The 14052-nt window shown below is 36.5% G+C and overlaps 1 protein-coding gene across 1 annotated transcript in view; it reads right to left on the minus strand.

Annotated features, from left to right (window-relative positions):
• SNX4 (sorting nexin 4) overlaps nt 1-14052 on the minus strand; it is a 70943-nt gene that overhangs the window by 29206 nt on the left and 27685 nt on the right. Inside the window, exon 7 of the mRNA XM_049629462.1 lies at nt 9840-9912. Coding sequence (XP_049485419.1) covers nt 9840-9912 — 73 coding nt within the window. The remainder of the gene's footprint in view (nt 1-9839; nt 9913-14052) is intronic.

Below are 14052 nucleotides of genomic sequence, written 5' to 3' on the forward strand. Positions count from 1 at the left end.
ATATATCTGTGTATTTATATATATATCTGTGTGTATATATATATATATAAAAAGAACGTATAAAGATATATGTTTTAATTACTGCTTTAAAATTTCTTATGTTAAAAGTGGTAAGGGGCGTCTGGGTGGCTCAGTTGGTTAAGGGTCAGACTCTTGGTTTTGGCTCAGGTCATGATCTCACAATTCGTGAATTCAAGCCACACCTTGGGCTCTGCACTGCTTGGGATTCTCTCACCCTCTCTCTCTGCCCTTCTCATGCACTCTTGCTCTGTCTCAAAATAAATAAACTTAAAAAAAAAAGGGACAATATTTTTATCCAGCAGGTCAATATTACATTTAATAAATATGACTTTAAATAGCTGCATAAAATTCCACCTAGCAGTGTATACAATATATAACCACTCCTTGTTGGATATTTAGTTATCCCTGATTTTTTCAGTATTATACATAATTTTGTAATAAGCACCTCTGAGAGTAAAGCTTTTCCCAAATTTCAGATTGTTTCCTTATGAAAAAGTCCTCAAAGTGGAATTTACCAGGGTAAAAATATAAACATTTTCAATTTTATTGATAGTTTTATACATAAGTGCTGAACACATACAATATACTTCTATGCTACTTTATCACTATAATGCTTTCTAACCAACACATTAGATGTTTTAATAGAATTATAATTTAGATCTAATTATAATTAGATAAATTTTACAAAAGACAAAACATCACATATGATACTTAATGCTTTACTCTCCTGCAAACTATTGTGGACATGAACTGAAGACCAAAAGTAATCCCACATAAAACCCTAAACCCTAAAAAAAAAAAAATTCTTAGTACACAAAAAAATATTCTTGGTTACACAGTTTCTAAATGTAAACACTGAGGATAAATTACCTAATTTGTTACTCAAACATCTGAGGAATTAGGCATTAACCATACAACAAATCCTAACTCTTTCAATACCTCAGCTTAAAGTGAATGAACCAGTATTATAAATACACGGAGCAGATGTAAGAAGAACATAAACTGTTTTCCATCTCTTCTTGGCTTGCTCTAAAGGAACATGTACACACCAGACTAGAGAGCAATACACTACAGGACTGCAGCTTGTTTCTGTAGTCGTATTAGAACATTCAGGTTACCATTGTATATGGCTGCTTTCATAGCAGAACTGAATAGATTTGACATGGATCATATGGCCCAAAAAGCTGAAAATATTTACTGTCTAGCCTTCTAGTCTGCCCACCTCTGCACCTGACTCAAGACAAAGCTTGTAGTCTTCATTCTGCTTGAAACATTCTAGAGTCATCCCCAGACCTCTCAACTACTTTCTCTAGGATGCTATTTCCCAATTATTTCTGAGCCCTATAGAGTGTCAAAGTCATTTACTTAAAAAAATTTTTTTTAAATATTTATTCATTTTTGAGAAACAGAGAGAGACAGAGCATGAGTGGGGAGGGGCAGAGAGAGAGGGAGATTCAGAATCCAAAGCAGGCTCCAGGCTCTGAGCTGCCAGCACAGAGCCTGACTGGAGCTCAAACTAGTGACCTGAGCCAAAGTCAGACACTTAACCGACTGAGCCACCTGGGCGCCCCACTTGTTTACTTTTTTAAAGTGATTCCATCATCAAGTAAATTTGGGAAACACTGAGGTAATAAAATTTAACCAGTAACAGTTTTCCTTCCTATAGAACTTTTTAGCCCTTTAATGCCATATATTAATCATAACTATTCAAGAAAGAGATGGTTTGCACTAGAAAAAATACAGGACTGGCATTTCAGAGAATATAAAATGGAAAATGCCATTCTAGGACACTAACTTTTCTAGATCCTTGTACTTAAAAAATTTTTTTTTTCAATATATGAAATTTATTGTCAAATTGGTTTCCATACAACACCCAGTGCTCATCCCAAAAGGTGCCCTCCTCAATACCCATCACCCACCCTCCCCTCCCTCCCACCCCCCATCAACCCTCAGTTTGTTCTCAGTTTTTAAGAGTCTCTTATGCTTTGGCTCTCTCCCACTCTATCAAAAAAAATTTTAATGTTTGTTTATTTTTGAGACAGAGTACGAGTGGGCGAGGGGCAGAGAGCGAGGGAAACACAGAATCCGAAGCAGGCTCAAAGCTCTGAGCTGTCAGCACAGAGCCCGACGTGGGGCTCCAAACGCATGAACTGCGAGATTGTGACCTGAGCCAAAGTCGGACTTCAACCAACTGAGCCACCCAGGGCAGGGGGGGGGGGGTGTTCTTTAAAGATCAAACCTCTTCTTGAAAGCTGAGTGTTTTATCATAAGATATTAAGTATGGAAGAGAGGGAGAGAGCTTATTAAGCAACCATGTAAAAACAAAAACTGCAAGAAACTTAAGTACAAATGCAGATCCAAAATAAATGTTCAAAGATAAAGTTTGTGACTCCCAATTACTTAAAAGTTTATTTCTTTAAAATATATCACTCTTGGCAGCTGGTATAAAAGGAGCTTCTACCAGAGTAATTAGAACTCTGGAAAATATTTTGGTCCACAGAGTATGCCCAAAAGAGGCAAGAGTCTTCCTATATTAAAAAAGATGAGCAACCACATGAGGAATTACCTACCCATGAACTAGGCAATACACTTAGCAGTTGTTATGGGACCAACACTGTTTCTGATATCAACTATTCATGGAAACAAATGGATCTAGCTAACTAAAACATGAAATGACTTATCTAGATCATTAGGCAGTGGGAAAGAAGAACCAAAGAAAAACTATTAATCAAAAATTATCATTTCTAGAGAAAAGGAAAAAACAAAAATGACACAGAAATAAAACAGGAATAATTAAAACCTAAAACCATATTAATTCATTGGTCATTGGTAATCAAGAATTTTGGTGCCGGGAAAAGGGGCTGAACCCAATGACTTAGTCCAGACTGCTATTCGATTTCATTTCTGTTGACAAGTCTTTCTTTCTGAAAACTGACCATCTGACAACTGACATGAAAAGAGTGACAACTAGCATATTCAGTGACAACAGAAGAAATGTAACAAACTCATCCAATCATTCTACCCAGCTCGGAATCATTTGGAACTGTAAGAATGCCCTACTCTATCCTCACTCAAGTAGTAGCTGATTAAATGTGAAAAAGGACACTTTTGGGACATTCTATTAGATGATCTTATTTTGAAAATCTAGACATGCCTAGCTTTTCTTTTCTTTCCTTCTTTTGAACTATCTCCTAAGGATTAAAGATTATGAGATTTAAGACTCTGGATACTTACTGCCACAACAGTTCCCAAAGAGCTGCATGTAATATTTTATACTGCCACCATCACTAAATAGTTCACAAATACTAGATATTACCATCTTTATGACTACAAATCAAATGTTGAGTAGTATCTTAATAACTATAATTTGCATTTTTACAATATTAGCAAACTTAAACATTCTTCCCTCCCTTTTAAATTTGAATTTTCCCTAAAGAGGCAGCAGATATTGTAATAGGAAATATGAGATTTGCAGTCAAACAAATGGGAGCACCTTCTCACTTTAGGGTTTAACTTTGAAGATTTATTAAACCATGCAAGCCTTGGTATCACATCTTTCTTTTGCAAATGTGGAAATGACTTTCATCACATGACTTTGTGAGGATCAAATGACATTTGTTAGGGTCCTGGCTATAAGCAGGATGACTCAATGAAAATCTGTTCTCTTCTCAATCTTGAATTCATGTCCTCTGTCAATAAACTGTTTGTAGGCAGTTAAGAGCATGAGCTCTAGAGTCAGACAGACAAAATAGGAAATTCTGGCTCCACACATCTATTATAGTGTGGTACCACTTTAATTTCTTTTGCCTCTGTTTCCTAATCTACAAAATGGGAACAACAATAATATCTATCTTTAAGGACTATTGTGGGAACTGGGCAAGAATATTATATGTGTGAGCACTGGCTGATATACAGTGGTAAATATATGTTAGAAATCAGTATTATCTTTTTGTTGTTGTTTACAAAACACATTATTTCATCTGAATCTCATAATTCTATGAAAAAGGCACCTTCATATAACAAATATTTATTCAGTACCTACTATGTGCCAGGCATATATTCCCATTTTCTAGCAAAGAAACTAACCCTGAAAGGTTACTGAATTTGTCGGGAGGACCCAGTAAATGGCAGAGACAGGTCCAAAGCCAGCTCTTCTTGGTTCAAGGCCACCCACCCTTTCCTGTTGTTCTGTTTTGATGTCTTAAATATTTAAGTTTTTAACCGATCTATAACTTATTTTTTGTCTTTTCTACTTTGAAAAGAATTCTCCTTGACAGAAAAGACAATCAAATAATTCTTTTTTTTTTTTTTAACGTTTATTTATTTTTGAGACAGAGAGAAACAGAGCATGAATGGGGGAGGGTCAGAGAGAGGGAGACACAGAATCTGAAACAGGCTCTGGGCTCTGAGCTGTCAGCACAGAACCCGACACGGGGCTCGAACTCACGGACCGCGAGAGCATGACCTGAGCCGAAGTCAGCCGCTTAACCGACTGAGCCACCCAGGCACCCCTCAAATAATGCTATTTTCATCTGTTAAGAATTCATCATCTGTCTCAAAAAAATAAATAAAAAATAAATTTAAAAAACCCAATTCATCATCTGTCTCAAGAAGCATCTAAGCCTTCTTGATACTCTGTTACAAAAGGCCCTCCCTGTGGTGCTTTTTGTGTTGTTTGTAGGCTTCTCTCTGCGTTAGGACTTTAACCTTTCATTTTTACTTTTCTGTTACTGTCCATGACTAAATAGCCTTTCTCCCCATTTTAGAACAATAGAAATTTTAGCCAATCAGGGGCACCTGGATGGCTCAATTGGTTAAGCATCCAACTTTGGCTCAGGTCATGATCTCACAATTCATGGGTTCGAGCCCCATGTCGGGGTCTGTACAGAGCACCGAGCCTGCTTTGGATTCTGTGTCTCCCTCTCTCTCTCTCCGCCCCTCCCATGCTTGCGCTCTCTCTCTCTCTCTCAAAATTAAATAAACATTCAAAAAAGTTTTTTAAAAAAGGAAGAAATTTTAGCCAATCAGAAAGCATCCTGTATCGTTCACTGGCATTTCTCTCATTTACTCAGTCAGAATTTCAATTTGACTTATAGATCAAGTGCTGCTTTTCTTTCAATAGCTCAAGCTATCTTTAATGTCAATAAAGTTTCTAAAGTTTTCATCAAGTTTAGAATAGGGGCACCTGGCTGGTTCAGTTGGTAGAGCATGTGACTCTTGATCTCAGGGTTGTGAGTTCGAGCCCCATGTTGGATGTAGAGATTACTTAAAAATAAAATCTCAAACAAACAAATAAAAAAAGTTTAGGATAAATACCTATACCCAGAATTCTCTTACTTATGTATTACAAACTCTTTGATGACAAAGCTGTTTTCTTTAAAGATTCTTTTCACATATAAATTATTAACCAGTTCTCCCAGGCTGGTTATAATTAAATTCAAGAATCAATTTATCTTAACTATAGAGAACAAACTGATGGTTACCAGAAGGGAGGTGAATGGGGGGGATGGGTAAAATAGGTGATGGGATTAAGGAGTGTACTTGTCGTGATGAGCACTGGGTGACATACAGAATTGCTGAATCACTATACTGTACACCTGAAACTAATATAACACAAGTTAACTACACTGGAATTTAAAATAAAATAAAAGTGGCTCCGGTCATGATCTCACAGTTTGGGAGTTCGAGCCCCGTGTCGGGCTCTGTGCTGACAGTTCAGAGCCTGGAGCCTGCTTCAGATTTTGTGTTTGCCTCTCCCCTGCTGGCATTCTGTCTGTCTCTCTCTCAAAAAATAAATAAATAAATAAATAAATAAATAAACAAACCTTAAATTTTTAAAAATAAAATAAGCAATTTATCTGTTTTTTTCAGATATTTTTAAACATAAAAATGTCAGCATATACATTCGTTTGTTCATTCATTCAATGACTAGATAATGAATGTCTACTATGAGTTGGGCATTGTTCCAGGGATTTAGCAGTGAGAAAACAAAGCTGCTCTTGTGGAGCTCACATACACTAGTAGGGGAGATAATTAACAGATTAATCCAGAATACAATGTCAGATAGTGTTGTTATAAATAGCAATGACAGAATATGACAGAGAAATGACAGAATATGAAAAATGACAGAAAATGATAGAAAACTGCATCTTATTTCATGCAAGATTCCCAAGATAGATTTCTCTGAGGAGGCATCTAAGGCAAGAAATGAATGGCAAAAGAGAACAAGCCAAGAGAGGTTCTTGAAGGTGGGGCATGTGGGAAAAGTGATACAAGCATGGGGAAGAGCAAATAAAAGTCCTAGGGCAGAAACAAGTTTGGTATGGTTAAATTTTCCCATAATCTTTAAAGGTTATTAAATATTAACCACTTTTAAAAATATACTTTCAGCAGAAAGTCAGACATAATCACTATTGTATCATGCCTTATGACAATTTTCTCGTTTTATGAAAGCAATCACATAAACCTCTCTTCAGGACACAATCTGACAACGACAGTCCTGCCTCCCTCCTTAAGGTCTCACGTAAATGCACTCCCTATGCTTCATGGATTTTCTGAGTGTTTACCTGTTACACTCGGTTCAGTTCACCACTCTTCTCTGAGATTTCTGATAAATCTGATTCTAGCTGGTTTTTCTGCTTTGTCCTTTAGTTTCTTCTGGGTCTGAACACTGTTTGAGAGCTTCTCAATACTTGGGGTTAGCCATGTGACTGTGTAATAGTGTACCTCTGCCTACTCCAACTCTCAGAACTGCTGACCCTGCTGTTAAAGCTTTCTACAGTGCCCTCTGCCCTTCCTTTTGGTTGAAGGCCTTTAAAAAGATACAGCGTTAACAATCCCTATCAAAGTAACACCACCATTCTTCACAGAGCTAGAACAAACAATCCTAAAATTTGTATGAAACCAGAAAAGACCCCAAATAGCCAAAGCAATCCTGAAAAAGAAAACCAAAGCTGGAGGCATCACAATCCCAGACTTCAAGCTATATTACAAGGCTGTAATCATCAAGACAGTATGGTACTGGCACAAGAACAGACACTCAGATCAATGGAACAGAACAGAGAACCCAGAAATAGACCCACAAACATATGGCCAACTAATCTTTGACAAAGCAGGAAAAAATATCCAATGGAACGACAGTCTCTTCAGCAAACGGTAATTGGGAAAACTGGACAGTGACATGCAGAAAAATGAACCTGGATCACTTTCTTACCCCATACACAAAAATAAACTCAAAATGGATGAAAGACCTAAATGTAAGACAGGAAGCCATCAAAATCCTCAAGAAGAAAGCAGGCAGAAACCTCTATGACCTCGGCAGCAACAACTTCTTACTTGACATGTCTCCGGAGGCAAGGGAAACAAAAGCAAAAATGAACTACTGGGACCTCATCAAAATAAAAAGTTTCTGCACAGCAAAGGAAACAATCAAACTAAAAGGCAACCAATGGAATGAGAGAAGATTTTTGCAAATGATATAGCAGATAAAGGGTTAGTATCCAAAATCTATAAAGAACATATCAAACTCAACACCCAAAAAAGCAAATAATCCAGTGAAGAAATGGGCAAAAGACATGAATAGACACTTCTCCAAAGAAGACATCCAGGTGGCAAACTGACACATGAAAGATGCTCAACATCACTCATCATCAGGGAAAATACATATCAAAACCACAATGAGATATCACCTCACACCTGTCAGAATGGCTAGCATTAACAACTCAGGCAACAACAGATGTTGGCGAGGATGTGGAGAAAGAGGATCTCTTTTGCACTGCTGGTGGGAATGTAAACTGGTGCAGCCACTCTGGAACACAGTATGGAGGTTCCTCAAAAAATTAAAAATAAAACTACCTTATGACCCAGCAATTGCACTACTAGGTATTTATCCAAAGGATACAGGTGTGCTATTTCGAAGAGGCAAAGCACTCTAATGTTTATAGCTGCACTAATGACAATAGCCAAAGTATGGAAAGAGCCCAAATGTCCATCGACGGTTGAATAAAGATGATGTGGTGTATATATATATATACACAATGCAATATCACTCAGCAATCAAAAGGAATGAAATCTTGCCTTTTGCAACAACGTGGATGGAACTAGGGTGTATTATGCTAAACGAAATTAGTCAGAGAAAGACAAATATCATTTTGACTTCATTCATATGTGGAATCTAATACACAAAACAGATGAACATAAGGGAAGGGAAGTAAAAATAATATAAAAACAGGGAAGGGGATAAACCATAAGAGACTCTTAAATACAGAGAACAAACTGAGGGTTGCTGGAGGCATTTTGGGTGGGGGGATGCACTAACTGGGCAAGGGGCATTAAAGAGGACACTTGGGATGAGCACTGGGTTTTATATGTAGGTGATGAATCACTGGATTCTAGTCCTGAAATCATCACTGCACTGTATGTTAACTAACCTGATGTAAATTTTTAAAAATTTAATAAATTTTAAACAAATAAATAAAATTTTAAAGATATAAAGAAATAAAAAGATACAGCTTCCATAATCAGCCAGACCTCTAATTTAAATAGATTCTCAGGGTGCCTGGGTGGTTCAGTTGGTTAAGCGTCCAACTTTGGCTCAGGTCATGATCTCATGGTTCGTGAGTTCGAGCCCCACATCAGACTCTGTGTTGACAGCTTGGAGCCGGCAGCCTGGTTTGGATGCTGTGTCTCCCTCTCTGTCAACCCTTCCCCTGCTCATGCTGTCTTGAAAATAAACAAACACTAAAAAAATTTTTTTTCTCATTTTTTCTAAAAAATAAATAGATTCTCGAAGGTTTCTAACATAAAAGTCAAAGCTGTATGAATTATTCTTCCAGTCTTCTGGGGTGTCTAGACACATGTCCTCTTCCCCAACCTTTCAACAAGAAGCAGTGTCTAGTTACCTTATAAACCCAGTTTCCCAGTACCCAGTTCTTGACGCTAGCCTACTAATTCTCACATGGACCTTTTATTAGAAAGTATGTTATAATTTATTTAAGAGGTCTAATGGTACTCTGAATGGTTAAACAGGAAATTGGGCCAATATAAAGACTTCAGGAAGGATTTTCTTCCCCTTATTTTAATACTTTTTACTATGGTAATCTTCAGAGAACAGTAGAATATATTTCCATTTCGCAACACCTACCTTCAACAATTATTATATGGCTAATCTAGTTTCATTTAAACTGCCCCCACTTTCCACTCTTCACCACTCATTAAAACAAATCCCAGATAATATATTCCACGAGGATTCCAATCAGCATAAATGTGATCCTAGACCTGGTAACCCAGGGTCTTTCAAAGTTTTTAGCAAGTTCTAAGGGTTCCATGTCTACCACAGCCAAACCATAGGGCTAAGTACAGTGATTATGCCTCAATTTTTAGTTTGTCATGGCAAACCATTACCCCAAATAAGTTTATTTGGGACAATTTAAGAGTACAGACACAAGATGGCCTAACATATATAAACTTTTTCATAGACCTTTAAAACAACCTTGAAAGTATAAAGATATTATTACATGTAGATCTAAACTCCCACACTTATTTAATTATATTCCAACACTGAAATGGTAGGCCTTTTCACAAGAAGTCAAAACAACCATATACAAACTACAGAGAAACAACAGTTAAAATGCTTCAAGCTGTCTGTACCAGAGAACATTTCATGTATCTTTTTAAATGCAGTTTGGATGATGAACACGCCAAATTTAAATGCAAGAATCAGCTATTTATCATGAATACCATCCATTACTTAAAAACGTGATTAGGTGAGAAGCACATCCTTATAAATGTGCATCAAAAAGCTCCTGGGGACCACTTACAGCTCTGACTCGAAGAAGATGTGAGATGACAGACTGTAGTTCATCACTGTAGTGTTTTAGTTCAGTAAATCTCCTGAAACAGGAAACAAGGGAAACATCATTTTTTTTCTCATGGAAACAAGTCAAAAACTGAAAGACAAAAACAGCAGTTCTTGAGAATAATGAAACTGATTCTATTTAACCATATGCTGGCCTTATGCACACACCAATACAAATTCAAAAAATTCTAAAATAAAGCAACCATATTTTCTTTTGGTATTACTAAAGACAAGAAAAATACTTCATAATTTATACTGTGGAACTGAGATAAAGATAAAAGTTATATGAAAAGTTACTTGAAAACAAAAAACAGGACAAAAACTTATGGTGCTAAAAAATGTTCTGATGCAACCATAAACTCATGGTCTCTAACCTCAATCTTCATGCTGATCAATAATCTTTGTTTCCCTAATCTAGTAACTACAGTTCTGCAAAAAGACCTGAAATTTCTGATACCACCACCTATCACTCTCCAACCAGGCTTCACAAATTAAACACAAGCCATTAGTAGGAACCACCTCCACCTCTATCTCCTGCCAGTAAACATATCTACATCTATTATTTCTTCCTTCCCTCTAAGATCCTTCTTCCCATCAATACTCTAGACTCTATCCCAGCTACACCCCATATTCCTATTTTCTAAATTCCTCTCTCTGCAAGCTCCTTCTCATTAGCATATCAATTAACTCTCCTATATTAAAACACATACATATATTCCCTTGACAACACATCCAACTGTTAACACTCTCATCCCCAGCCATTTCACAGGCACGCTTTAACAAGGTACTCTCTCTAGCAACAGTCACTTTCCATGCACCGTGCGGCCCACCGCAATCTAGTTTTGCCTCCAACACCAGCAGAGAAATACTCCTGACAAACTATTCTCATGTTGCTTAAAACCCAACAACAGACTTTAGTCCTCATCTTTCTTGATCCTTTCAGCAAGTTAACAGCTAACCTCACCCTCCTCCCAACTTTAGCATGCAAAGAGGCCCTAAAGTGTTAGAAACACTAAGGAGGGCCTCTCAGTAGGACAAGTGTGTGAACAAGCAAAACTGTACACAAAGGCCCTAGAGGGACTCAAGAATCTGAAGGTATAACCCAAATAATTCAAATGGTGCTAATCTTCAGATTATACTTTGGAAAACACCCTCAAGGCGTTGGCACTCCTTAGGATCCAATCCTGGGTCCTCAGCCATCTTAATCTTTCAATCTATACATTTCATGTGACTTACCATTCACAAAGCTTCACAGTTATGGCGTACGTGTTACTGAATTCCAAATGTCTACCTCCTGCCCGAATCTCTCTCCTAAACACCAGACCTTTGTACTTTTACATATCTAGAGCTTAACTTATCTTCCCCGTCCCTCCCAAAACCCTCTTCCGAACTATGTTCCCTAGCATTCTAAAGAAGAAAACCTGGGTGCCATCTATATTTCCTGCCCCTCTTTTGCCCCATTCATTCTACTAATCACTTGGTCTACCTCCAAATATTGCCCAAATATTGTCTAAATATTGCCACATAAAAGTAGAAGACTCATCTCCAAAAGTACAAAGTTCATCTCCAAACTGCTCTTAGCAGTCTAGTTTGAAGAAATTTATTTTATTTCAAAATTATTTATTTATTTATTTACTTTTTAGTAATCTCTACACCCAACATATGAGTAAACTTACAACCTCAATCAAGAGCCACATGCTCTTCCGACTGAGCCAGCCAGGCACCCCAGTTTGAAAAAATATAAACATGCATGAAGCTAGTATCATTTTGGTAATCCCAACAATCTTTCCGGTTTTCTACATTTTAAGAAAGGGCAGAATAAAAGTATTTTAGTGCTGTAAACTATTTTAGTAACGGTATGAATAATAATTATATATTGGGCCAGCTAGACCCACTATATAAAATACATGTAATATATAATATAGCTAGAACAGAGATTCTGTATGTGAAGAATCTGGCTTAACAACAAATGGCATGAAGGCACCTGGCTGGCTCAGTAGAAGGAGTATGTGATTCTTTGGGGTTTTTTTCTTTAATTTTATTTATTTATTCTGACAGAGTGAGAAAGGGAGGGCGAGAGAGAGAGAGAGAGAGAGAGAAGATCTTAAACAGGATCTGTGTTACCAGCCCAGAGTGCAACACAAGGCTCGAACTAATGAACCATGAGATAATGACCTGAGCCGAAACCAAGAGTCGGCTGCTCAACAGACTGAGCCATTCAAGCACCCCAGGAGTATGGGACTCTTGATCTCGCGTCATTAGTTTGAGTCCCATATTGAGTGTAGAGATTACTTAAAAATAAATAAATAAAACTTAAAAAAAAAAAAAAAAAGAACGATATAGATAATTCTTTTATCTAGAACTTAAGGCAAACAAATTCTATTACTAATTATACATTAACTACACACTTTAATAAGAACAGGGGCAAAACTGCTTTGGTTATGTTACTGTTCATATCAAATTTAAAATTCCATATATAATATGGTTATTAAATAAAATTTTATAATCCAGAAACCTAATTAGGTCAGAAAAGGGAAGATAAACATTCAATTGATAAAATATTTTTCATTAAATTGAAAAACATTCAAGACAAAATATTAATATTACAATATTAATTAATAATAGTCTCATCTACATGCTCCTCTAGTGCATGCACATTCACCAAAGTCATAAAGCTAGCTTACTAGGTTTTTCAAAGAGGTTGACTTAAAATTTTAGTTCTTTATCTAAAGAGCGTCTCTTATATACCATACCCGTCATTATAACCCTTACAGTGGAACCTTAAATGCATATTACTAAGTGAAAAAAGCCTATCTGAAAAGGCTACATACTGTATATGACATTCTATAAAAGGCAAAACTATGGAGATTACTGGTTGCCAGGGGCTGGGATGGAGGGATAAACAGGCAGAGCACAGAGGATTTTTAGGACACTGAAAATACTTTGGAGTTTTTTTTTTTTTTGGTGGGGGTGGGAGGGTCTTGGTGTTGTTTTTTGTTTAAATTTCAAGTGGGTTCCATGCCCAACACGGGGCTTGAATTCATGACCCTGAGATTAACAGTCACGTGCTCTACCAAGTGAGCCAACCAGGCACCCCAGCCCCAGGACAGTTAAAATACCTTATATGATACTATTAATGATGGACATATGCCATTATACATTTGTCATAATATACAACACCAAGAGTGAACCCTAATGTAACGTCTTCAGGTGATAACAGTGTCTTAATATAGGTTCATCGATTATAACAAATGTACTATTCTGGTGGGGGGATATTAACAGTGGGGGTAATTGTGCATGTGTGGGGGCAGAGGATATATATGGGAGCTCGATGCTGTCCATTCAATTTTTCTGTAAAACTAAATAGAACTCCTCTAAAAAAGTCTATTAAAAAAAAAAAAAAAAAAACTTCAGTGGTTACCATCACAATTTCCTGTTTACCAAAACTTTAAATATTTATATTTTATATTCAAAATTTATATTAAAAACCAAATACATGATTTCTAAAGTCAGGCATAATATATTATCAGACTATGCAAACCCAGCCTTTGGTAAGAATTTACACCACATAGAAATTAATGTTGAAGGCTTAACTAGAGAAATTCTAACACAACTCATGAACTTGGCAGCCAAAAATGCAAAAGCCTAATCTGCTCAAACACCTTTCTAATTGAAAAGTTCAGCTGAACCAAAGGCCAGGTAAAGGTCCATAAAATGAAAAGTCTGAATTACCCACCTAATTCAGAGAATGAGTAAAATCAAAATCTTAAGAAATGCCTAGGAACCACCCTAAGGACATTTTATTGTGAATGCATGGGATTCCTTAAATATAGAAATGGTCTCATCACAAACACCTAACATTAATGAAGTCAAGTAATCGTCATACAGATACATCTCCATGAAATTATTCTACTAGCATGCATTTATCTATCAAGTTTTCTTGGTGTACAAAGTAGTTTATTATTAAATATACATAATACATATAATCTTCTTGAACTTTGTACATATTTGATAAGCAAAGCCATATAGGGAAAACTATTTCATATGAAATTAAAAATTACTTCTCTCATTTTTCTGAGATCTTCAACAACATTTTAAATAAATCCTTCTAGGAAAAAACAGCGGTTTAATTTTCTGATACTTCAGTTACTTGCAACCTTAAACCTAATTAAGTT

Source organism: Panthera uncia, chromosome C2 (genome assembly GCF_023721935.1).
Source record: "Panthera uncia isolate 11264 chromosome C2, Puncia_PCG_1.0, whole genome shotgun sequence".
NCBI lineage: Eukaryota > Metazoa > Chordata > Mammalia > Carnivora > Felidae > Panthera > Panthera uncia.